General features: G+C 37.8%; 1 protein-coding gene and 1 pseudogene across 12 annotated transcripts in view; one reads left to right on the forward strand and one right to left on the reverse strand.

Annotated features, from left to right (window-relative positions):
- Window positions 1-24297, forward strand: part of ANAPC1 (anaphase promoting complex subunit 1) — an 89566-nt gene that overhangs the window by 38815 nt on the left and 26454 nt on the right. For 6 of the 12 annotated variants that reach the window (XM_085018436.1, XM_085018439.1, XM_021087037.2 and 3 more), the window contains 11 exons: window positions 2823-2901; window positions 3586-3622; window positions 3717-3787; window positions 6636-6814; window positions 9672-9886; window positions 12935-13053; window positions 17109-17380; window positions 19510-19744; window positions 22053-22144; window positions 23418-23552; window positions 23726-23808. In XM_085018436.1, the coding sequence (XP_084874562.1) occupies window positions 2823-2901; window positions 3586-3622; window positions 3717-3787; window positions 6636-6814; window positions 9672-9886; window positions 12935-13053; window positions 17109-17380; window positions 19510-19744; window positions 22053-22144; window positions 23418-23552; window positions 23726-23808 (1517 nt within the window). Of the gene's footprint in view, window positions 1-2822; window positions 2902-3585; window positions 3623-3716; window positions 3788-6635; window positions 6815-9659; window positions 10534-11613; window positions 13054-17108; window positions 17381-19509; window positions 19745-22052; window positions 22145-23417; window positions 23553-23725; window positions 23809-24297 lie in introns of all 12 variants that reach the window. The other 6 variants (XM_021087034.2, XM_021087032.2, XM_085018438.1 and 3 more) reach the window with 2 other exon arrangements.
- On the reverse strand, window positions 13211-15067 carry LOC146404643 (large ribosomal subunit protein eL33 pseudogene; annotated as a pseudogene).

The following is a 24297-nucleotide window of genomic DNA, read 5'->3' on the forward strand; positions in this document are numbered from 1 at the left end:
TTTTTTTTTCCTATGGTCTTTCGAGGGCCCTACCTGCAGCATGTGGAAGTTCTCAGGCTAGGGGTTGAATTGGAGCTGCAGCTGCTGCCCTCACCAGAGCCACAGCAATGCCAGATCTGAACTGTATCTGTGACCCACACCACAGCTTGTGGCAACACCGGATTCTTAACTCACTGAGCAGGGCCAGTGATAGAACCTGTGTCCTCCTGGATACTAGTCTGGTTTATTACCACTGAGCCGCAATAGGAACTCCTCATAACCACCTCGTAGTGATTTTAATTTGGATTTCCCTAATGGCTAGTGGATATATTGAGTGTTTCTTGATATGATGTTATGTCAGATATATGGATTTCAGGTGTTTTCTATGATAATGTGTCATGTTCCAACATTCTCTTAGTGTTTCCTTTGCAGAGCAAAATTTTTTTTTTTTTTTTTTTTTTTTTTAATGGCCTCACCTATGGCATGTGGGAGTTCCCAGGCTAGGGGTTGAATTAGAGCTGCAGCTGTGACCATAGCCACAGCAATGCCAGATCTGAACTGTATCTGTGACCTACACCACATCTTATGGCAACACCGGCTCCTTTACCCACTGAGCGAAGCCAGGGATTGAACCCACTGAGCTACAATAGGAGCTCCCAAAAATGTTTAATTGTGGAAAAGCCAATTTATCCATTTTTTTTCTTTTATGGATAGTGATTTTTGGTGTCATGTCTATGAATTCTTTGTTTAACTTCAGGTCACAAAGATTTTCTCCTGTTTTCTTCTAGAAATTTTACAGTTTTATGTTTTACATTTAGATCTCTGATCCATTTTGTTAATTTTTTATAAGATGTGAAGTTTATGTTGAGATTTTGGATGGCCCATTCTTTTAACACCATTTGTTAAAAGCACTATTCTTTTCTCTTTTGCATTTTTGCCAAAGATCAGTTGACCATATTCTTATGGGTCGGTCTCTGGACTTCCTGTTCTGGGCTATTGATCTGTGTTGTGGTCTATACTCTCTTGATGACTGTAGCTTTGTAATAAGTCTTAAAATTGGTTAGCATGGCTCTTCCTTCCATTACTTTTCTTTTCAAAATTGTTTTTTAGTTATTTTAGTTCCTTTGCCTTTTCATTTACATTATATAGTCAGCTGTCTATAGCTACAAAAAAAATCCTACTTTTTTTCCTAGAGAAACAATTATTTTTTTAAAATTAATTCATTTTAAATAGTTAATATGGCATTCTTTTCATGACTAAGTAGTTAACAAACCCCACTAGGATCCATGAGGATGCGGGTTCGATCCCTGGCCTCTCTCAGTGGGTTAAAGATCTGGTGTTGCTGTGAACTGTGGTGTAGGTCGCAGATTCGGCTTGGCTACTAAGTGGCTGTGGCTGGCAGCTGTAACTCTGATTTGACCCCTAGCCTGAGATCTTCCATACGTCACAAGTGTAGCTCTAAAAAGCAAAAAAAAAAAAAAAAAAAAAAAAAAAAAAAGTTAATACTGATAGTTAACAGTAAATTTTGAAGATCAAACTTTCAAATAGAACCAAAGCATGTTGCTAAAAGGTGAGTTTCTTCATGCCCTGTCCCTCGGTGCCCCCATACTAGAGCGGCGTGCCTTTAGGTCTTCTGTGGACCTTTTCAGACTTATAGGAGAACTAGATCTTTTGTCTCTTCTTCTGGATATCACTGGACTATATTTATTTGCCCCCAACCCGTCTTTCCCTTTGCTGTACATTCTGCTTGGCTTCATGTCGAGAAGGGCTTCAGAGTCTCCTGTGACTCTGAAATAGGCATGCAAGATGGTGATTCTGTTTTTAAAAATAATACTGATAAAATATACATATTTATTATTTTAACTATTTTAAGAGTACAATTCAGTGTCATTAAATATATTCACAGTGTACTAAGAGCAGCTTAATCCCAGAACTTTCTCATTCTTTGCTGCTTATATGGAAACATTTAGTGAAATCACCAAGGACATTGATCCTATCCAACATTGCCGAAACGGGGTAGACTCACTGTTCAATCTACCCAAAAAGGGGAGCCAAAGAAATGTGAATAAACCAGAGTTGTTCAGCCTCCAACTTAGTCAACTTACAGATATTCATGTTATAGCATTCCTTTGTTAGATGTGATGTCAGCTAGCTTCAGGGCTATATCATTTGCGCTGCTTGTGTTGGTTTAGAGTGTAGAACTTTAAGGTCCTCCAGATCGGGCTGAAATTTCAGTAAGATCATGCTATACTTCTTTCTCTCAAATAACCCCAAAACAAATCAAAACAAAACAAAAAACCTCCACAAAAAGCCCAAAAGAACTGTAGGTGCAGATCTTGGCAGTAGTAGCAGATATTCAGTTGAGAACTTAGAGGGCTGAAGTGGGGAAGGGTTAGAGTTGGGGGGTAGAGAGTTAGGATTCACCTTTAAGTAGGTAAACCAGGGTTGGCACATCTGTAGAGTAGAGTACCCTTCAGCAGGAAAAAGAGTGAGTCACATACAGTAACGTCAGTGGCCCTCAAAGGTGTGCTAGATTAAACAAAGAAGTAGGCCACAGAAGACTACATGACTCCACGTGCGTGATGTTGTAGAATAGGCAAAATAATGAGAAAAAGATGACATGTCGTTCGAGGTGCTGAATGTGGAAGAGGGAGTGGATTGACTACAAGGGCACCAGGGAACTTTCTAGTGTGATGCAAGTTTTCTGTGTCATAATCGTGGTAGTGGTTACACGTTTGTATAACCTCTGTTGAAACAGCTGTACGTCTAAAGTGGGTGATTTTACCTATATGTGATTATGCCTCAATAGTTTAAACCAGAATGTTACCTTTCTCCTTCTGCAGAGTATTGCGCTCTACATACTTGGTGATGAAAGCTCTGTTTCTGATGAATCCTCACAGTATTTATCCAGAATAAGTATAGGTAAGTCAGTCTAATGTTATGGTTTCCCCAAACAGATTGTCATAGATGTCGATGTCAGTTGAAATTTAAAAACATTTTTTAAATTTCCTAGGTATGCTCGAGACCATGTTTTGCTTCATTTTATTTTATTTTAAATTAAATTTTTAAAAATTTTTTTAATTTTTAAAATTATGTTATTTTACTTTAATTTTTTACTTTTCAGGGATTCACCTTTGGCACATCGAGGTTCTCAAGCTAGGAGTCGAATTGGAGCTGCAGCTACTAGTCTACACCACAGCCGTAGCAATGCTTGATCCTTAACCCAGTGAGCGAGGCCAGGGATCAAACCTGCATACTTATGGATACTAGTCAGTTTTGTTACTGCTGAGCCATGATGGGAACTCCATGTCTTGCTTCATTTTAGATGTGACATAATTGCACTATTATAGTCTGGGGTCCACAACTGACTTTTAGAGACCAGGATTACTTAAAATCTAACAAATGTTGTATTCTCAGTAAGCCTAAAACGGACTATTTTAGCACCAGAGAAGTGATTATACTTTCCAGCCTGCCAGAGTACTGCTTATTTTATTATTTTTTAGGAGTTGCTTATTAATCAATTTTAATTTCCAAACGTTTTCTCCATGTTATGTGTTTTATTTACCAGGATAACTATCAAAATAAAGTCATTTTGTTACTTTTTAGCTCCCCAGAAGTCCCAAGCAGAACAAGAGGAGAACAGGTGACTTACCCAGATTGTGCTTTTACATTAAAGACATAAAACACTATTATGTTTTACTGTTCTGTTTAGTAACATCATGCTTCTTCTCTTACAGGTTTAGTTTCAAGCATTCTACCTCAGTTTCTAGTCTAGCTGAGAGATTAGTTGTCTGGATGACTAATGTAGGTAAGGTGGTCTTTGTTCCTTCTCACTTGTCTGTGAAATGCTGCCCCAGGTCACCTTGCTAACCTGCTTCCTCAGAGCTCACCAGAGCTGGGCCCTCTCGTGAGAAGGGAGAGCCTCTCATATGGGGGGATCCCACAGGATGGAGGTGATGCCCCATCCATCCCCCCTTCTTGCCTTGACAGTCTCGCAGCCTCCCTATACCACTACCTGGGATATACCAGCTCTTTCTCTATCTCTGGGTAAAAAATCTGTCCTTCCTCTGAGATCACCTGAAGCTGTGGCCTCAGAATGGAGAACACTAATCACAACACATTCAAACTTGAAGCCATTATGATACCCAGAGTTCAGAAGTGAGTATTTCTGGCACAATCTAAAAGTGATGTGTAAACCTTTCAGGATATACTTTTGGATGATATAGGCCAGGGATTTTATGCACTGAGAGGCAGTTTGGGACGAGGGAAAGGAAGAGAAGGAGTTTATTTTCTCTTCTAAAGCCTGTGCCCCCAGGTTCTAAACTGAGTAAAAAGAAATTTTTTATAAAAATGAACTAAAATTTTTTAAAAATTGCTGATAAGAAAATATTAAAAATGAGGATGTTAAAGTATAGTATGTTAGAAAGCAGTGCTTCCGTGAGCATCACAGGATGTTTCAGAATTCTTATTTAAAGAACATTCTAAATGACTTCGTTTTTCACACTCTTTTTTGTATGCTTCCTTGAAAATCCCGGTAATTGTCATATAAGTGCAGATAAGATACCTATGCTGAGAAGTATTAGATGAGTTCTATTCACTTATGTACTATATAATATTTAATACAAATGTTATTCTCATTTAAGGAAACATTTTTATCTCAATAGTTAGTCAACTTTCTGTGTTAGTGAGTAATGCATAATATAATAAAATTTAGAAAATCATTTAAATAAAATTTTAATTAACTAGAGAATCTGAAAAAATTTTTAATGAAATATGATATACTTACAAAAAAGCATATAAAGTGTGTATGTTTAAAGAATAGTTAGTGAACACTGATGTACCAGTTACCCAGCATTAGAAATAAAATGCTGCCAGTGCAGTAGAAGGCCCTGTGGATCTGCTCCTGCACAGTATGCTTTTCTCATACACCTGCTACAGGTAACTACTACTCTTACCTCAATTTTGTATTACCTTTCAAAGCTTTCTTATCTTTATATATTGCTTAGTATTGTTTGTCTTTTAATTTTAATGAATATAGATATAAATGTGTTTTTTCTATCTTATTTTATTTGCTTAGCGTTATTATTGAAAGATTCATTCATGTTGGAGTTCTGTTAAAGGATCTGGCATTGTCACTGCTGTGGCTCAAGTCACTGCTGTGGTGTGGGTTTGATCCCTGGCCTGGGAGCTTGTGCATGCCACGGGCATGGTTCAAAACAAAAAAATTATCCATGTTGACTCACGTAGCAATAGGTCATTCATTTTCACCTCTCTATAATCCATGGCTTGATTATATCACAGTTTATCCATTCTGCTAATGACAGCAGTTGGACTCTTTCCTCCCTTCCTTTTTTTTTTGCCATAATGAAATGTTGCTAATGAATATTTTAATACTTACATCCTGGTGCACATGTGCACAAGTTTCTGCATGGCAGTTGATAGACTGTGGGGTTGGACCTAGTTGTGTGTGTCGAATTTTCCAAAGTGGTTGGACCAATACATATCACCACTGTGTATAGAAGACAGTTATTATTACTCTACATTATTGCCAACACTTGGCGATGATGACTTTATTTTATTTTTTTTTATTTTCCCACTGTACAGCAAGGGGATCAGGTTATCCTTACATGTATACATTACAATTACATTTTTTTCCCCCACCCTTTGTTCTGTTGCAACATGAGTATCTAGACAAAGTTCTCAATGCTATTCAGCAGGATCTCCTTGTAAATTTATTCTGAGTTGTGTCTGATAAGCCCAAGCTCCTGATCCCTCCCACTCCCTCCCCCTCCCATCAGGCAGCCACGAGTCTTTTCTCCAAGTCCATGATTTTCTTTTCTGAGGAGATGTTCATTTGTGCTGGATATTAGATTCCAGTTATAAGTTATATGGTATTTGTCTTTGTCTTTCTGGCTCATTTCACTCACTATGAGATTCTCTAGTTCCATCCATGTTGCTGCAAATGGCATTATGTGATTCTTTTTTATGGCTGAGTAGTATTCCATTGTGTATATACACCACATCTTCTGAATCTACTCATCTGTCGATGGACATTTGGGTGGTTTCCATGTCCTGGCTGTTGTGAATAGTGCTGCAAGGAACATGCGGGTGCATGTGTGATGACTTTAGTATGTGTCTGTCAGTGAGCGATAAATTTTATTTCTTGGTGTTTTTAATTTGCATTCCTGACCACTCATTGGATAGAGCATCTTTTTATATGTTTATTGACCATTTGTGTTTTCTCTTAGGGAAATGTCTTTTTTTTTTCCACTCCCCTTTTTATCTTTTTTTAAGGCCATACCTGTGGCACATGGAATTTCCTAGGCTAGGGGTCGAATTGGAGCTACAGCTGCCGGCCTAAACCACAGCCACAGCAGCGCCAGATCCTTAACCTACTGAGTGAGGCCAGGGATCGAACCTGCATCCTTATGGATACTAGTCAGATTCATTTCCGCTGTGCCACAACGGAAACTCCAGCAGTTTTGTTTTTTTTTTTAAAGGAAACTTTCATACTAATCTCTGATGTCAAGACTCTGGTCTCAGTAAGATGAATAAATCAGTTTCTTATTCATTAAGATAGAGTTTACACACTTAGAGGATAATTGGGACATTGGCAAGTCTAAGCGAAAAATGTTCTCCCTTCCTTTCACCTTCAGGTTTCACTTTAAGAGACTTGGAAACTCTTCCCTTTGGAATTGCTCTTCCCATCCGAGATGCAATTTATCACTGTCGGGAGCAGCCCGCTTCTGACTGGCCAGAAGCTGTCTGTCTCTTGATTGGACGTCAGGATCTTTCCAAGCAGGCCTGTGAAGGAAACCTGCCCAAAGGAAAATCTGTGAGTGTCCACATAGAAAGTCAAAGTTCAGTTTTACCCTCCATAAAAACAAAGTGGAAATGTTCTTGTTTTCCTTTAAGTCTATTTGCAAATGTATATATCAGATGATCTTTTATATTATAAGCTAGATAGAGTTTAAAATTGGACAAATCTTATTGATTGTAAATTGAACACAGGAAAGGGAGATTTTGTGAATGCTCCGTCTTTTCTGGGCCTATCTTTGCCCTGAGTTAGGACAAGAGCTAAGTTAGTGGAGCAGCCACCACGACTGATTCCTTACTGGTACCATATCCGTCATTAACTTCCTAATTGCGACATGGAAATATCCTGGATTTAACATATAAAAGTTTATTTGAAGGGGCACTAATGTTGTTTAGATGCTGTCTTAATGTTACCTCTCCTCAAATATTGCCCTTCATCAACCTTCAAATCTTTTTTTTTTTTAGTTTTATTGGAGTATAGTTGACTTACAATGCTGTGTTAGTTTCAGGTGATAGCAAAATGAATCAGTTGTACATATACATATATCCATTCTTTCTCAGATTCTTTTCCCATATAGGTTATTAACAGAATACTGAGTAGATTTCCCTGTTTTATAACAGTAGGTCCTTGTTGATTATCTGTTTTATATCTTACATCTTTTATATCTGTAGTGTTTATCTGTTAATCCCAAATTCCTAATTTATCCCTCCCTCAAATCTGTTCTTTTAACAAATAGAAAGTGAAGTCCATCATTAATTTTTAGTCATCTCTTTTTTAAAATGAGCCTCCTTTAAAACTTAAAAGTGGAACTTTTAAAACTTCTAGAACTCTAGTCAATTAAAAAAAAAAAAAAATGGTAGCATTGCGTTACCCTGAGGATTGAGGAGAATTTGGGGTGGTTATTTTATGTCTCTGAGAAAACTGCACATTTGGCTCATCTCTTATTAGCCTTTGAACCAACACATAAAATCCACATTAGACCGTATGCTGTTAATGCTTCTTCAGAGACTGAAACATTTATTTCTGACATCTGCAGTTGGCTCCTAACATCAGAGTTGATAATGGGTCTGTAACAGAAGCAGTTTCCATGAGGATCCTGTCCCCAGCAGGGTCATACAACATATCTGTCTTTTTTTTTTTTTTTTTTTGACTTTTTGACTTTTTGCCATTTCTTGGGCCGCTTCCGTGGCATATGGAGGTTCCCAGGCTAGGAGCTGAATCAGAGCCATAGCCACCGGCATATGCCAGAGCTACATCTGCAACCTACACCACAGCTCACGGCAATGCCGGATCCCTAACCCACTGAGCTAGGCCAGGGATTGAACCTGCAACCTCATGGTTCCTAGTCAGATTCGTTAACCTCTGAGCCACGACGGGAACTCCCAGCATATCTGTCTTTCATTCTGCACTTAAATAACAACTCATAGTTGAATTTGCATTTGTCTTATTTTAAACAGAAAATCAAATGTTTTTTGCTAGCAATAATAATATCCCTCCCTTGACCAATGTAGGTCTTTAGCACAACCTCTTTTGTTGCTATGAGTGAGAACAGTTTAGCATCATTAGCACTGGAACCAAATGGTATTGATAATCATTCATCTGTATTTAAATGTTATTTTAGGGAATTCTATCTAAATTCAGTTCGTTTAGTTATTTGAGGCTACATTTTATTATTTATTTATTTATTTATTTTTATTTTTTATTTTTATTTTTTTATTTTTTGGTCTTTTTGCTATTTCTTTGGGCCGCTTCCGCGGCATATGGAGTAGGGGTCCAATCGGAGCTGTAGCCGCTGGCCTACGCCAGAGCCACAGCAACGCAGGATCCGAGCCGCGTCTGCAACCTACACCACGGCTCACGGCAATGCCGGATCGTTAACCCACTGAGCAAGGGCAGGGACCGAACCTGCAACCTCATGGTTCTTAATCAGATTCGTTAACCACTGCGCCACGACGGGAACTCCTACATTTTATAAAGCTATAAATTTATCAGCTATTTGCGTTTGTATTTTATAGCCAACTGACCTATTAGAATGTAGGTTTTTTTTGAACTTAGGTATTCCATAGGAATCATATAAAGTTGTATTTAGCATTTTTTTCTGGCTTTTTTTTTTTTTTTTTTTTTTTTTTTGCCTTTCACATTAAATGTTGCAGAACTTTAGCATTTCACGTAGAAATTAATGTTTTATAGCAAGGAGTATAAAACTCATTGAAAGAAGTGACGATTTCTGCCTTTCACATCTGTCTTGAAGTCTAATTGAATTATTTGGACTGGGAAGGCTCATATTAATATAAGGACATACTGAGCTTATGAGGGCAGAATGATAACCAAGGAATAACTCTTCTCACTTGTTTTGCTGCATTCAGTCCCTTTCCTTTTAGGAAATTTTATTTGGAACATTCTTAGTGAAAAATAAAAGTGAAAACCAGCCATGATCCATTCTGTTTAAAGTGAGAAAGTATTATCTGAGCTCCTCTTGCCCTGGGTTTATATCCTCCCAGTTGTTTACTTTTGCTTCTACTAATCAACAGAATATTTAAATTAGTGTGGGCTCTTTAGTGACAGTGAGTGGGGTTAATATTCCATTTGCAGTAATTTGTTTCCTTTTAGGAATATTTAGGATATAGCTAGTATATGTGACTATATCCTTGGCTTAGTAAAGAGCGTTTGCAAGTGGGCACTCTAATTATACTTAAAAAACAGATGTCTAGGTTAGATTCCCAGTGTACATTGGGAACCCAGTCCTGCACTGCTTGGGGTATATTTTGTCTCTGCACTGAAGCAGCCTTGATGGATCATCCTGTGTATGCTCATATTCAATACCTGAATGTTGACTGGTTTTTAAATTAGTATTACAACCCAGTCTGTTACTCAGGTGCTCTCATCAGATGTTCCTTCAGGAACAGAAACTGAGGAGGAAGATGATGGCATGAATGACATGAATCAGGAGGTGATGTCACTGATCTGGAGTGAAGACTTAAGGGTGCAGGACGTGCGACGGCTTCTTCAGAGTGCACACCCTGTCCGTGTCAATGTGGTGCAGTACCCAGAGCTCAGCGACCACGAGTTCATTGAGGAAAAAGAAAACAGGTAATGCAAGACACACTGGCATCTCTAAAGCCACTGAAAAGATAAAAGTACCATGTATTTTAAGTTTTCATTCAACTTTAGTAAGCCATGCATGTTTTCAAAATATTTTGGCATTTGATGACATGTTGTATTTCAGACCCTCCTCTTCCTCTTGAAATAGAGCTGCGTGCTTATTAGAAACGGTGAATCGAATACCATTTTGCTTATAGTTACCTTAAGAATTTACAAACAAAGCAAAATGCTAAACTCATTCTCTCATTCTTCTGTATCTTGACCAGGAAAGTAAAATATTTTGGTTTTTTTTGTTTGCTTCTTTAGTGTAGTTTAAACTTAACACTGGTATTTTTTTTTTTTTTTCTGATGTGATAGGTAATACTCAGTAAGCCTTCTCTCCTGCCACTCTCTAACATGGAGCCCTTGATAAGTTGTAAGACTCAGTAGCAACCAGTGTCACATGCTTCTGACATTCCAGAGCTATTGCTTTGGGACAGTTCAACTTATATTTTAAACTTCTCTCCTGTTCTTTTATCTCCCTTGTCTCTATCACCTGTCAGTCCCAGTGTTTTTTTGTTTGTTTGTTGTTGTTGTTGTTGTTGGTCTTTTTTGCCATTTCTTGGGCCGCTGCTGTGATGTATGGAGTTTCCCAGGCTAGGGGTCGAATTGGAGCTGTAGCCACCGACCTATGCCACAGCCACAGCAACTTGGGATCCGAGCCTCGTCTGTGACCTACACCACAGTTCACGGCAATGCTGGATCCTTAACCCACTGAGCAAGGCCAGGGATTGAACCCACAACCTCATGGTTCCTAGTCAGATTCGTTAACCACTGAGCCACGACGGGAACTCTCCCAGTGTTTTTTTGTTCTTCTTACTTTACTTACCGTACTGCACTGCTTTGGGGTAAGGACTAACTATACTGAACCACAGGCTGTTGAGGATCGGAGTTAGTCATAATCTCCCTAACACTGTTTCCTCTTTAGTACCCAGGTAGTCACCTAAAGGAGGAGGTGTATGAGAGAGAAGTGAGAACACAGTACTTGGCATGGGCTCTGAAACACTGCTTGGCCACTGACTGCTGGACGACTGGAGAAATTACCTAACATCCTGCTGCCTCACTTAGTTCAGCTATAAGAGTAGGCATGACGGTAGCAGTCACACTCACAGTTTGCTCTGTGTATCAAGTTGGTCATTTCTACGTAGTGCTCAGAACACTGCCTGGTACATAGTAATGCTGAGTGTACTCAGCCATTAATGTAAGAGTTCATTGATTGGGTGATGCTGATTTTTTTCTTAATTTTTAATATTCCTTTCTTCTTTCCTTTTTAGGGCCGCACCTGCGGCATATGGAAGTTCCCAGGCTAGGGGTTGAATTGGAGCTGCAGCTGCTGGCCAAACCACAGCCACAGTAGCATGGGATCACAGCTACATCACAGCTCATGGCAATGCTGGATCCTTAACTCACTGATCGAGGCCAGGGATTGAACCCACATCCTCATGGATACTATTCTGGTTTGTTTTTGCTGAGCCATCACAGAAACTCCTTAACTTTTTAATATTTTTAGAATCAGATTATGTCTTTGAATCCCTAAGCATTTTTAGGTGTTATTAGCTTAATTGGCAGTGTTTCTTTTTTCTTAGTATCTCATGAAATAGTGATGCATCTTTTTTTTTTTTTTTTTTGTCTTTTGTCTTTTTAGGGCCACACCCACAGCATGTGGAGGTTCCCAGGCTAGGGGTCAAATTACAGCTGTAGCCACTGACCTCACCACAGCCATAGCATCACGGGATCTGAGCCACATCTGTGACCTGCACCACAGCTCATAGCAATGCCAGATCCTTAACCCACTGAGTGAGGCCAGAGATCGAACCCACATCCTCACAGATACTAGTTGGATTCGTTAACCACTGAGCCATGACGGGAACTCCAGTGATGCATCTTAAAATCAATAACATCTTAAGTGAAGGGATACACTTACTGTTTTCATTATTATAATCTTGTGGATTATGTATAATGTTTCTACTAAAAAAATCTATGGATGTAGCCTCCTGGCCTCATTCTAAACTTCCCTGAATTTCCGTGATTCTAAATTAATGTGGGGCAGTGTTCCCAAAGAATCTTAGGGCTGCAAAATTTTCCTCCCTAATGAACTACAAAAGCAACTATATTTATGCACAGTTAGGAGGGAGGGTGCTTGTGAATAGCTTTGTCTGCAGAGAGAATTTTAGCTGCTTTTTAGCCTTAGAAGGGATATTTCTCTGTCTTCAGATGTAACTTCTGTTAAGTGTTTCCTGGTTATAAATGCTCCTCCTTCCACAGTTTGTTTGATTTTGCTTTAAGGGGCTTTTTATATTTTACAAGTTAAAACAAAAGTTAAGGAGTAGTGTGCAAACTAAAGAGTAGTGTACTAGTGTCAAAGCATGACCTATAGAAGCCATTTTCAGCCTTGAGCATAATTGATATATAGCGCTGTTAGTCCTGTAAATCCTAGCCGTTGAGTAAATGAAACCGACTTTGTCTTTCTTAGAGACACCACGAAATCCACTGACCCACAGAATAGGGACTTTCCTTTTCCCCCTTGCAACCAGACCATAGTGGTGGCACTTCTTATTGATAAAAAGAATAAAGGAAGGATCCAGATGTACTAGGGCAATTAAACAGAAAAAGAGCACAGTGAGGAAACTCAAGAAATATAGTATTTTCCTCTGAGGGGGAAGCTATTTAGAATATTTAAATTAAGTAGAATTTTAGATTTTCCTTTTTGGATCCCTAGGGAAGTTGACTTAGTTTATGGAATAGCTGGTATTTAATTCAAAGCAAATATGACAGAAAAAGGAATTATGTCTCTCCCTTAGAGTTTCTTATGGGAGTAAGAGTATTAAAAATGAGAATAATGATGTTTGGATGATTCAGCCACATCTTCATATGGATTTACTTTGCTGTGCCTTCCTCTTACACAGCACTGCTGCTTTTGAAATACTTCGCAACAGGTTATATTCCCAGTTTTTTTGTTTAAAATTTTTTTACATGTTGGTTTTATTTTTATTATAGGTTGCTCCAGTTGTGTCAGCGAACTATGGCTCTTCCAGTAGGACGAGGAATGTTTACCTTGTTTTCATACCATCCTGTTCCGACAGAACCATTGCCTATTCCTAAGTTGAATTTGACTGGTATGTTAAATTTTGGGCTCAGCAAGAAAGGAAAATGATTAAGATATGTTTAGTGGAGTTCTTTTGAATTATTTTAGTTAAAACCAAAGACATGCTCTTTCTTTTTTTTTTTCCTAAGAGAACAAATCCACTTTTATTTATTTAATTTTCAATAAGTTTAAATCCTTGAAGGGTACAGCATCGTGAGGATTCTGTGTCCAGTGGCCTTAGTAGAAAGGTTGCTTTGGAATTTGGCATGAACCCTGCCACTGTTGCTGTGAGCATGAGTTGCCTTTCCCCAGATTACTCTGGTTTTGTTAGGTTTTCTGCCAGGACTCACTGTGTTATTCTTTGCTTTGTACACATGAACACACCTCTTGCCTAGATAAAATTCAGTTTCATCTCGGGCATAAAGACCTTCAATTTTAAGAAGAGCTGTGTGCTCCCTCTGGTTCCAGAGACCCCGCTTATAACCAGCAAAAATGGCCTTGGACCAAAACCTTCCTGACCTATGTGTTGTTTTAGAAGTCCTCTTCCCAGCAGGCCTCCACGGGCTCCAAGATGGCTGAAAGAGAGAGGGCAGAAATGCTCTTTCTATCCTTAGTGATTTTAAATATTGTTCATAGCTACTGTAGTGGTTATCACAGCTCAGATAGCAAATCAGACTAAACATTGAGGGAAGTAGAATATAGCCCATTACTAATTTTGCTTCTGATGAGATCCCTTTCAAAATATTAAAAAAGGCAGCTGGGAAAGTTCAGGAAGATGATACTCATAATGATGAAATTATTGAACTTTAAATAAACTTGAAGTATAGTATGTAAAAATGCTTAGTTTCAAAATGTCTTGTTATGTCTTAGTGTGAATAGATGATCCTGTACAAAAACAAGAAAATGTACTAAGCAAAAAGGGCCACTCATAGTAGTTCCTTTTGCTGCAGTTTACTAGTGTTAGCATTTGGTTTATTTGTTTCCCAATTTTATTTCACCATTTTATACGTTTGTATTTGTTTCATTATCAAAATTTTAAACCTGTTTTAGAAATTGTTTTAAAAATGTACTATATAGCAAGTGAGCATCCTTCTATATCTATATATGTGTATATTTGTGTATATGTATTGTATATGCATTTTAAATCAACTTCATTTTTATTTGCTCCAGAGTATTTCTTTTTTTTTTTTTTTAATTTTTTTCAGAGTATTTCTTTTAATGGAAGATAGTTTATATAAGCAACCTGATATTGTTGGAAATTGTTTTTTGCCATCATATTGTTGGGATGTATTTATCTTAAAGTTTATTTAGGGTAATTGCTTAGAAGTAGAACTCCTAGGACAGCAAGATTTTAAGGCTTTAACATAACATATTGTCAAATTCCCTTTCTGGTTGGTTGCATGTGTTTTTTCTTCTGCCAGATATAAATGTGCGCATTTCTCAATGTTACTGATTATATTGGGTTATATATATATCTGGTTTGAATGTGTGCTAAAGTTGACAATTATATACAGTTGAAATTGTTACTGAAAAATCCCTCGAAGTACATAGTAAATATGGTTTTATGAGACCTGTACAAAAATATATATATAATGCATACAATAATATATAGGATATAATATATGCAAATGTAATTCCACCATATTCTCAGTTGCATAATTAAAAAACCAGGGACCCACTCAGATTTGTAAAGAGCTTGTGTTTCTAGCAGCATGCAGAAAATGAGATGAGCTAAGTGAAGAGCACATTCCCATGTCCTGTGTCATGCCTATTTTGGAGCCATAATCTCATTGATTATGAGATTACCTTCAGTATTTTAATTGTTCTGTCTCTTAGAGATAAAACAACCATGGCAGAATCTGAACAACTATTGAATCTTGATGGCAGCATTGTGTATAGGTGTTCATTTTATTAATCTTTCAACTGTTTGAATGCTTTCATTTAAAAGTTTGGGTTATAAAGAAAATCTCATTGGTACATGTTAAACTGTGTTAAATCTAGGCACTAATGCTGAGTGGGCGTGAAAAAATAAATACCTGAGTCATTGTCTCCTTTTTTGCTGATACATTTAGTTAAATCTGAATGATTTAAAAGGTATTTATGGGAGTTCCCATCATGCTTCAGTGGTAACGAACCCAACTAGGATACATGAGAATGTGGGTTTGATCCCTGGCCTCACTCAGTGGACTAAGGATCTGGCGTTGCTGTGGCTATGCGTAGGCCGGCAGCTATAGCTTTGATTGGACCCGTAACCTGGAAACTTCCATATGCTGTGGGTATGGCCCTAAAAAGTAAATGAATGAATGAATGAATAAATAAATAAAACGTATTTATGACATTGATCCCAAAGTTTTATTCTATTAGTGAATTCTGGTAGAGTCTCCTCCCAGACCAGCCCTCCACCAAAAGATATTGTTTTAATGATAAATTCATTTAGGGAAAGAAATACTTTGTTTAGCTTTCTTTTTTTAAGGGCGAACCTGCAATGAATGAAAGTTCCCATGCCAGGAATTGAATCTGAGCCACATCTGCGACCCATGCTGCAGCTGTGGCAACGTGAGATCCTTTAACCCACTGTGCCAGGTGGAGGATAGAACCTGCGTCCCCTGCAGTGAATCCAGCTGCTGTAGTCAGATTCTTAACCACTGCACCACAGCAGGAACTCCTGTTTTAGAAAATTTGCTTCACTTTTTTATTATTATTTTCTCTGTCCTTTTTGAGAAAGTTAAACTTATGAACTTGTCATTACTGTGGTACTGTCACAGACCAACATTTGAGTTAGCTTTTAGATACAAAAAGCAAATGGTAAATATAAATATATTTTATTTTATGCTTGTTTGTGTGTATTATTACAAATAAGATACTGTGCATCTATTTAAAATTTATATAACTTTCAGAACTCCTTTAAAATCACACTTGCAAACCTCTAGTGTACTGTATAACTTCATGTACTATTTGGAATATTTATTTTAAATATTCACCCATGACTTCAGCTAATATAGAATATTAAGAATATAAAGAGAATTCAGTATTTGTTTGTACAACATGTAGATCAATATCAGAACACTCAAGACAAGGAATTCAAAGCGAACATAGCATCATGAACATTTTATTTATGTTGCTCCTAATAAATTGACCGTAAATGTAAATTTAGTGAATACTCCTGTGGTTCCCTGGGTAACTCAGATGTATAAAATGATATTTTTAAATGTATTTTTGAATGCATTTTGGCCTTTTTAACAATAGTATATGGTTAGATTTCTATACAGAGACACATATGTACATATATATATATATATATATATATATATACACACACACATAAGAGCAAGTTCTTTGTCCGTTTTTCTTTTTATCTTTTTGCCTTTTCTAGGACCGCTCCCGCAGCATATGGAGGTTCCCAGGCTAGGGGTCTAATCGGAGCTGTAGCCACCGGCCTACACCAGAGCCACAGCAACGCAGGATCCGAGCCGCGTCTGCAACCTAAACCACAGCTCACGGCAACTCATTAACCCACTGAGCAAGGCCAGGGATCGAACCTACAACCTCATGGTTCCTAGTCAGATTCATTAACCACTGTGCCACTACAGGAACTCCTCTTTGTCCCTTTTTCAATACCATTTTTCCTTAATGCTCAGAGAAAAAAGATGGGATGGCTAATTAACATCATTGTCATCAATCACATTTTGGAATTTATTATTCATGTAGTTTGTGATGTTAATTTTTATTTTATTTTTTTAATAAGCTTCCTGCTGTGTGAAGAAAAGATTTTGAAGCAGTGGACAGATATCCTAATCAGATCTGTATAAGGTTAAATTGTTATCAGTTGTCATAGTATAGTCTCATGTATTTTGGCAGAAAGGACAGTGAATTATTTTACACAGTTAAGATTTTTCCACCTTCCATCAAGTTTGACTCACATGTGTAAGAGTTTAAGTACACATAACCTAATACCATTCCAAGGATTATGGGGTTATGGGTTTTGAATGTAGGAAAAGTCATCTCCGTTCTCAAAAACATAAATGTAACAATTTTGGTTTTGTGGATTTTTCGTCACTCAATTGTAAATTTTGTTTGCCTGATCAGGGCGGGCCCCTCCTCGGAACACCACAGTAGACCTGAACAGTGGCAACATTGATGTGCCTCCCAACATGACCAGCTGGGCCAGCTTCCACAATGGTGTGGCTGCTGGCCTGAAGATAGCCCCTGCCTCCCAGATCGACTCTGCCTGGATTGTGTACAATAAGCCCAAGCACGCCGAGTTAGCCAACGAGTATGCTGGCTTTCTCATGGCCCTGGGTCTGAATGGGCACCTTACCAAGCTGGCTACTCTCAATATCCACGACTACTTGACCAAGGTGAGCACTTGTGCTACCGGTCCCTGCACTGTGCTACCACTGGGCTATTGCCATAGCTCCAAATGGTTGTGTTTGCTTTTCTTCCGTCTTGTACCTCATGGTCCATTCTTCTCCTAGCAGGCAGAGTAATCTTTCTCAAAGTTAAATTGGAATAGATCGCTTCCCTGCTCAGACTGTTTAGTGATCTTCCATTGCTCTTAATGCATGTTCTAGAAGCCTATGTGATCCTGCTCACTTCTCCAGCCTTACTCCCTGCTTATTTTCCCTTGTTCCCTGTACTCTAACCATGGAGACTATTTTAGCTCCTTGTTAAATCAAACTCTTTTTCTTGGCTTTCTCTTCCACTTGCATGCCAGAAAAGCATACCCATGTAAAGTATACACTTCAGTGGTTTTTATTATGTTCACACTTGTATCTCCTATTGTTAAGTTTAGAACATCTTCATCATCCTGTGAAGGAACTTCTTACCTAGTAGCAGGCACTCTTTTTCCCTCTCCCTCCAGCCCCTGGTGAACCAGAGTTCTGCTTTCTGTCTCTATGCATTTGCCTATTATGGACTTTCATATAAATGGAAGCAAACAATATGGGGTCTTTTATGACTGACTTCTTTTACTTGTAGCGTTTTCAAGGTTTGTCCGTGTTGTACCGTGTATCATCACTTCATTACTTTTTATTGCTGAATAGATACTTTATTGTATAGCTATACCGTATTTTGTTTATTCACTCATTAGTTGATGGATATTTGAGTTATTTCTACTTTTTGACAATCATGAATAAGGCTACTATAAACATTTATGTACACATTTGTGTGTGGATAAGTGTTTGCATTTGTCTTGGTTATATTCCTTGGAGTGGAATTGCTGGATCATATGGTAGCTGGTGGTTTAAATTTTTGAGGAACTCCAAACTTTTCCAGAATGGCTGCATCATTTTATAATCCCACCAGCAATATATAATGGTTTCTCTGCATTCTTGCCAACAATTATTATTACCTCTTTTTTAAATTACAGTCATCCTAGTAGGTATGAAGTAATATCTCCTTGTAATTTTGGTTTGCACTGGTTTCCCTGATAGCTAAGGCTATTGAATATCTTTACATGTGCTGCTCGTGTGTCATTTGTATGTCATTTTTGGAGAAATGTCTATTCTAATCTTTTGTTTATTTTTTAATTGGTTGTCTTTTTATTGTTGAGTTACAAGAAATCTTTATATATTCTGGATACCAGTCCATTAAGATAGAAATAATTTACAAAAATGTTCTCCCATTGTGTTGTCTTTTGGGTTTTCTTTTCACTTTTTGGTGGTGTCTTTGAAGCACAAAAGTTTTAAATTTTGAAGAAGTCCAAATCATGTAATTTTCTTTTGGTTGCTGTGCATTTGGTGTCATATCTTAAGAAGTTATTACTTAGCCCAAGTTCGCAAAGATCTATACCTATGTTTTCTACTAAAAGCCTTTTAGTTTTAGTTGTATCTTTAAATCTCAGATCCATTTGGAGTTGTTTTATGTTTGATGTAAGGAAGGGGTCCAGTTTCATTCTTTTGCAAGTGACTTGACAGTTATCACAGCACTGTTTTTGAAAAATCTCTTCTTTTCCCATTAAATTGTCTCAGCACCCTTGTAGTCAATTGGATATCGATGTGAGGGTTTATTTTTAAATCATCACAGTCATTTGTTTGGTCCCTCATGTGACATCATTTTCTCTCACTTTCTAAATTTGAAGTTGTTGTGTCTTCTCCCCCGCCCCCCACCCCGGCCCTGTACCACTTTCCTTAGCTAATTTGTACTCATTCTTCAGATCCTATTGTAAATTTCACTGTTTAGAGATTCCTGATAATTCTCCAGTTCCTCCTAGTCCTAATTAGGCTTTGTTAAAATAGTCCTTCATAACCTTTATACTTTTTCATTGTGTGAGTTTTTAATGATATATATTTTAGTTTAACACTTTGCCCCTTCAGGGGCACTAACTTCATGAGAGCAAAGACCATGTCTATTGTCTGTTTAGTTTGTTCTTATATTCTTGGAACCTCTCACTATGGCTATCACATCAGAGTACTTATTAAAAAGTACTGGGAGGCAGTATTTTATTTAAGATGATATGACTTAAGTCTCATTCTATTTTCTATCTTAGGGTCATGAAATGACAAGCATTGGGCTGCTCCTTGGTGTTTCTGCTGCTAAACTAGGTACCATGGATATGTCGATTACACGGCTTCTTAGCATTCACATTCCTGCTCTCCTGCCCCCAACGTCCACGGAGCTTGATGTTCCTCATAACGTCCAAGTGGCTGCGGTGGTTGGCATCGGCCTCGTCTATCAAGGGACAGCTCACAGGCACACTGCAGAGGTCCTGCTGGCTGAAATAGGTATGGTGTCAGTAATGCTGTGGTCTCAGAAGCACACATTTCCCATTCCACCAAAGTAAAAACGATAGTAAGATTCTAACAATTGAGGAAAAAATGCTAGCTTTTATGAACATAGAATGATTTATACCAATAAAGAAAAAACTGCAAGTAGTGTTTTTCAAGGCTGATATGACTGTGCAGGTTATTAGTCTGCATACTTACTTGGCCAGCCCATCATTGAGCTCCAGTACTCCTATTTAACGCAGTAGCCTTTGGTCTTAATCACGTATGAGTGTGCTGGTTGTCCTGCTGTCTTTACCAGGCAATGTCTGGCAGTGGCCTGCACTTAATGTTTTGATCCCTAAAAGCAGAGTGTTTTTTCTGTTGGACAATAGCACTTCTAAGAATAGAAGTGATTGTCTCCTGCTTTCCTCCTTTACATGCTGGTGGGTATATTAGTGATGAAATGCATTTTTTGTCTTTTCGTTTTTTGGAAATGTGTCTTATGTGTTGTCATCTTTTCCTGACAAATGGAAGTGCTATTGGCCTTATTAGTTTCTTCAGTCATTTAGATACATACTTACAAATCTTGTTCTATCCCTATTGAGGATCTTTTCTATATATATTTAAGGGTAGCCCCAAAATTGGCCTGAGCATTTCTGCTTCAGTCTGTAGATCTATGGCTCTCCTCCAGACGTCATGTTGTGGGACCCAAGCTGGAGGGTGGGCTTTCATGGTGGTGACAGAAAGGCAAGAGGGAGAACTGCATAATGGAAGCACATTTCAGGCCTTTGCTTACGTTAGGAACCAGGTCAAAGCCAGTCACATGTTCGGTGAAATGGGAGACTGTTGAGAATGTGGATGTATATTTATGAGCCATGTAGGGCAGTAAGGAGTTGGGAGCAACAGTTCTGTCTACTACAGTGATGAAATAAATTGTTCACAAAACTGAAATTTTCCTGTTAGCAGAATATGTACTAGCATAAATGATTGGTCTGAGAAATGTTTACTCAAAAGATTCTCAAGACTGACTTTTAAAGCTTGTTCATCTACTAGGTAATTTAATATTCTTTGGCTGTATCGTAATGATTTCTAATGATGCCAGCATTACACACATCTCACAGCCATAGCACATCACTTTCATGTTGTATATAGAGGATTTTATCTGGATTCATATGCATAATTACATAATATATTTATTAATCATCATAATTATAATCAAAATATACCCGTTTTTATACTGCCCTTTTCATATGTCATTGTCATAAATGCTTTTAAATTTAATTTTGTATTGTGTACTAGCTCACTGAGTTGGTATTCTATAAATTGCCTAATCATTTTTTTATTTTTCAGGACTTTAGGTTTTTTAAAAATTCTTTGGTGTTAAGCAATAAACATTACACTGATTACTTGTGTATAATTTTTTTTTTTAATGTTTTCCTGCGGCTGTAATTCCAGGAATGCAAGCTATTTTTTGGGGGGGAACGTGTCTATGTATAATATGTTTTGCTGCTCAAAAAGCGTGGAGTTAGAGTTAGGGGGTACTTTTTTTTTTTAAGTATGAATTTTATATCCAGTCAGACATTTAGCATCAGTACAGAGAAGTTCTATCATAGCAGGGCTCAGTACTAATATAGATTCAGAGTAAGTGTCTGGATGCATCATGTTTAACGTTCTTAAAAATTTAAAGGAAGTGTCGTTTCTGTTTGTTATCAGTATTTGAACATTTTTTCACTACATCTAATGAATGAATTTGAAAATAAGAAGAACAAAAGGAAAGAAATTACAAATTGAAGCTTTTTTTGAGCATCATGCCCCTTAAAAAAATTTTTTTCCTGCTCTTTTTTTAAAATGAAACCCAAAGTTTGGCAGTATTTTAAAGTCATTGCTTTCAAATTGGCAAATTAGGAGTTCCCATCGTGGCTCAGTGGTTAACGAATCGGACTAGGAACCATGAGGTTGCAGGTTTGATCCCTGGCCTTGCTCAGTGGGTTAAGGATCTGGTGTTGCCATGAGTGTGGTGTAGAGCTCTGGTGTAGGCTGGCGGCTACAGCTCCGATTGGACCCCTAGCCTGGGAACCTCCATATGCCACAGGAGCGGCCCAAGAAATGGAAAAAAAAAATTGGCAAATTAGAAGAACCACTTTGGGGCTTTATTTTGTAGCAGACTGTAGTTGTGGACACCATTTGGGATAACATCAGATCTTTCTGAGTGGGGTTATATTGAATCCACAGTTCTTAGAAGACTTATTAGAAAGTCAATTCTAAAAGTTTTATGAACTAGGATTTTAAGAGGCCAGCTTGAATTGTGCTGCTTTCTGTTTTATAGGACGGCCCCCTGGTCCTGAAATGGAATACTGCACAGACAGAGAGTCCTACTCTTTAGCGGCTGGCTTGGCCCTGGGCATGGTCTGCTTGGGGGTGAGCACAGTCTGTCTTCAGTTACGACATCTGCTTTTAAGACAATAACCTTGGCACTTTACTCTGAAGACCACTCTGCCTTATTGTGACTTAACTTACCCAGATTCTCAGCTCTTCCTTCTTTTCTGGATATTTCTCAAAGTGCCAGGTTTGGGAAGGGAGAGAAATTGTAGTGAAGAGTGGGGCTTTAAGGTTTCTTTCCCCTGGCTTAGATGTAAGTGTTTATGAATGAACTAAGGGAATGACGTTTTTCAAAAGGAGCTCAAGACATAAGATGAAGAAGTGACAAGTCACTCAGTCAGAAAACGGTGAAAATGTGTGTATGATGGGAACCCTTAAGGGTCTGTAGTCATTATTAGAAATAAATCGTAACCTTCTTTTGGAGCCTTGGTGTTCACTCAGTACCCCAGAATTTAGCCACAATTGCAGCTGCTTTGTGACAGAATGCAGAATCACCCTGACCCATCTTTAACCCCATCCAAGAGACATAGTGTTGAGTTAGCAGAAACATTTCATTAAATGAGTTTGTCAGCTAGAATCTAGGTCTTTGAAGAACTGCCAATACATTGTTACAGTGAAACTGAATTATATAAAGAAAATTGACTGTTAGGTTTATGATTCTTCACATTTGATGCGTGAACTAAAGAGACAGATGATACAGTGCAAAAGCATCATACTGGGAATTGGGACCTGAATTCTGGTCATGACCAGTGAGTCGTGCCATTTAACTGCAGTCATGTCTGCTGGTTAAGCAACTTGATAGACTGGAGCCAAATTGCCTTGTTTTATATGCATTAACTATGTAGCCCTATGCTAATATTATGTAGCCTTGAGTGTAATCTCTCTGTGCCTCCCTTTTCTCACCTTTAAAACTGAACTGTTTAATAGAATTATATTAAGTAAGTTAATCAATGTTAAACACCCAGAATTTCCCTGGAAGAGAGTTAAGTGTTCAGTAAGTTATTATTATAGTTACTATTGCCTGAATAGTTCATAGTAGTGAAAGGATTCACATATTCATAGTTCAGATTTCATTTACCTACCTAGTATTTTTTTAACTCTTAATGCAGTTAACTGTATTTTGAAACCTTTGTGTATTTTATGAAATTATATGCATTATATGTATAATGATTTTTAATGAAGTATTTTAATTGATAAAAAACCTCAGGTACCTGGCATTGAAGATAGTTTCTTCTTTTCTTTGTCATTAGTATGTGTTACGGATCTCATTCCATAAGACCTCCTTTCACATGTGTGTGATTTTGCTTTCCAGCATGGTAGTAATTTGATAGGCATGTCTGATCTCAATGTTCCTGAGCAGCTTTATCAGTACATGGTTGGAGGCCATCGGCGCTTTCAAGCAGGGATGCACAGGGAGAAACACAAATCTCCAAGTTACCAAATCAAAGTAAGTCCAGATCAAGCAACAGATCAACATTATGGAAGCTAGGAAGTTAATATGAAAATAGTAGTTTTCATGTCAACATTTGTAAACATGTTAATTTTAAGCATAGGCTAGTATTCAGAAGAATTTAAAATAATTCAGAACTCTTTTATACAAATAAGATTTTCTTTCGATAGGAAGGAGATACCATAAATGTGGATGTAACTTGTCCGGGTGCCACTCTTGCCTTGGCAATGATCTACCTAAAAACCAACAACAGGTACTGCATCCCTTGCGGTGATGGTGTGACTTCTTTTCTGACCTCACTAGGAACACTAAATAGTCTTACTGTGTTTATCTCCCCTGTGCTAGATCAGCCTGGTTTTAGTGCTGTCAAATGCAAGTTATATAGATTTTTATCCAAAAACCATACATTTTGTTATTTTAATGATATTTGATAGTATAGTTGCCAGTTTCTAGCCACTTTTGTTTTATAGTTGTCACTGGCAATCAAACAATGTCCAAATTCCTTTCCATTAATTTTGTAGGTTGTTTGTTGTGAGGACTTGTTAAATTAGAAATACTTAACATTCTTATATTCCTGGTTACCATTCATAAAAGTGGTTTCTAAGCTCTTAGTTCAAGAGCTTGCCTAATGACCATACCTTCTGCCTCCCCAACTCCTAGTAAATAGTGCTGACACCTGAAAGTAGACCTTTGGTGTTTATTCTTTGACATTTTGCATAGAAGAGTAAGTTGGACAGGAGAC

This window comes from Sus scrofa, chromosome 3, assembly GCF_054392235.1.
Source record: "Sus scrofa isolate SSC_HxYL_T2T_F1_AM1 chromosome 3, Sscrofa_HxYL_maternal_Yorkshire_Landrace_v2.0, whole genome shotgun sequence".
Taxonomy (NCBI): domain Eukaryota; kingdom Metazoa; phylum Chordata; class Mammalia; order Artiodactyla; family Suidae; genus Sus; species Sus scrofa.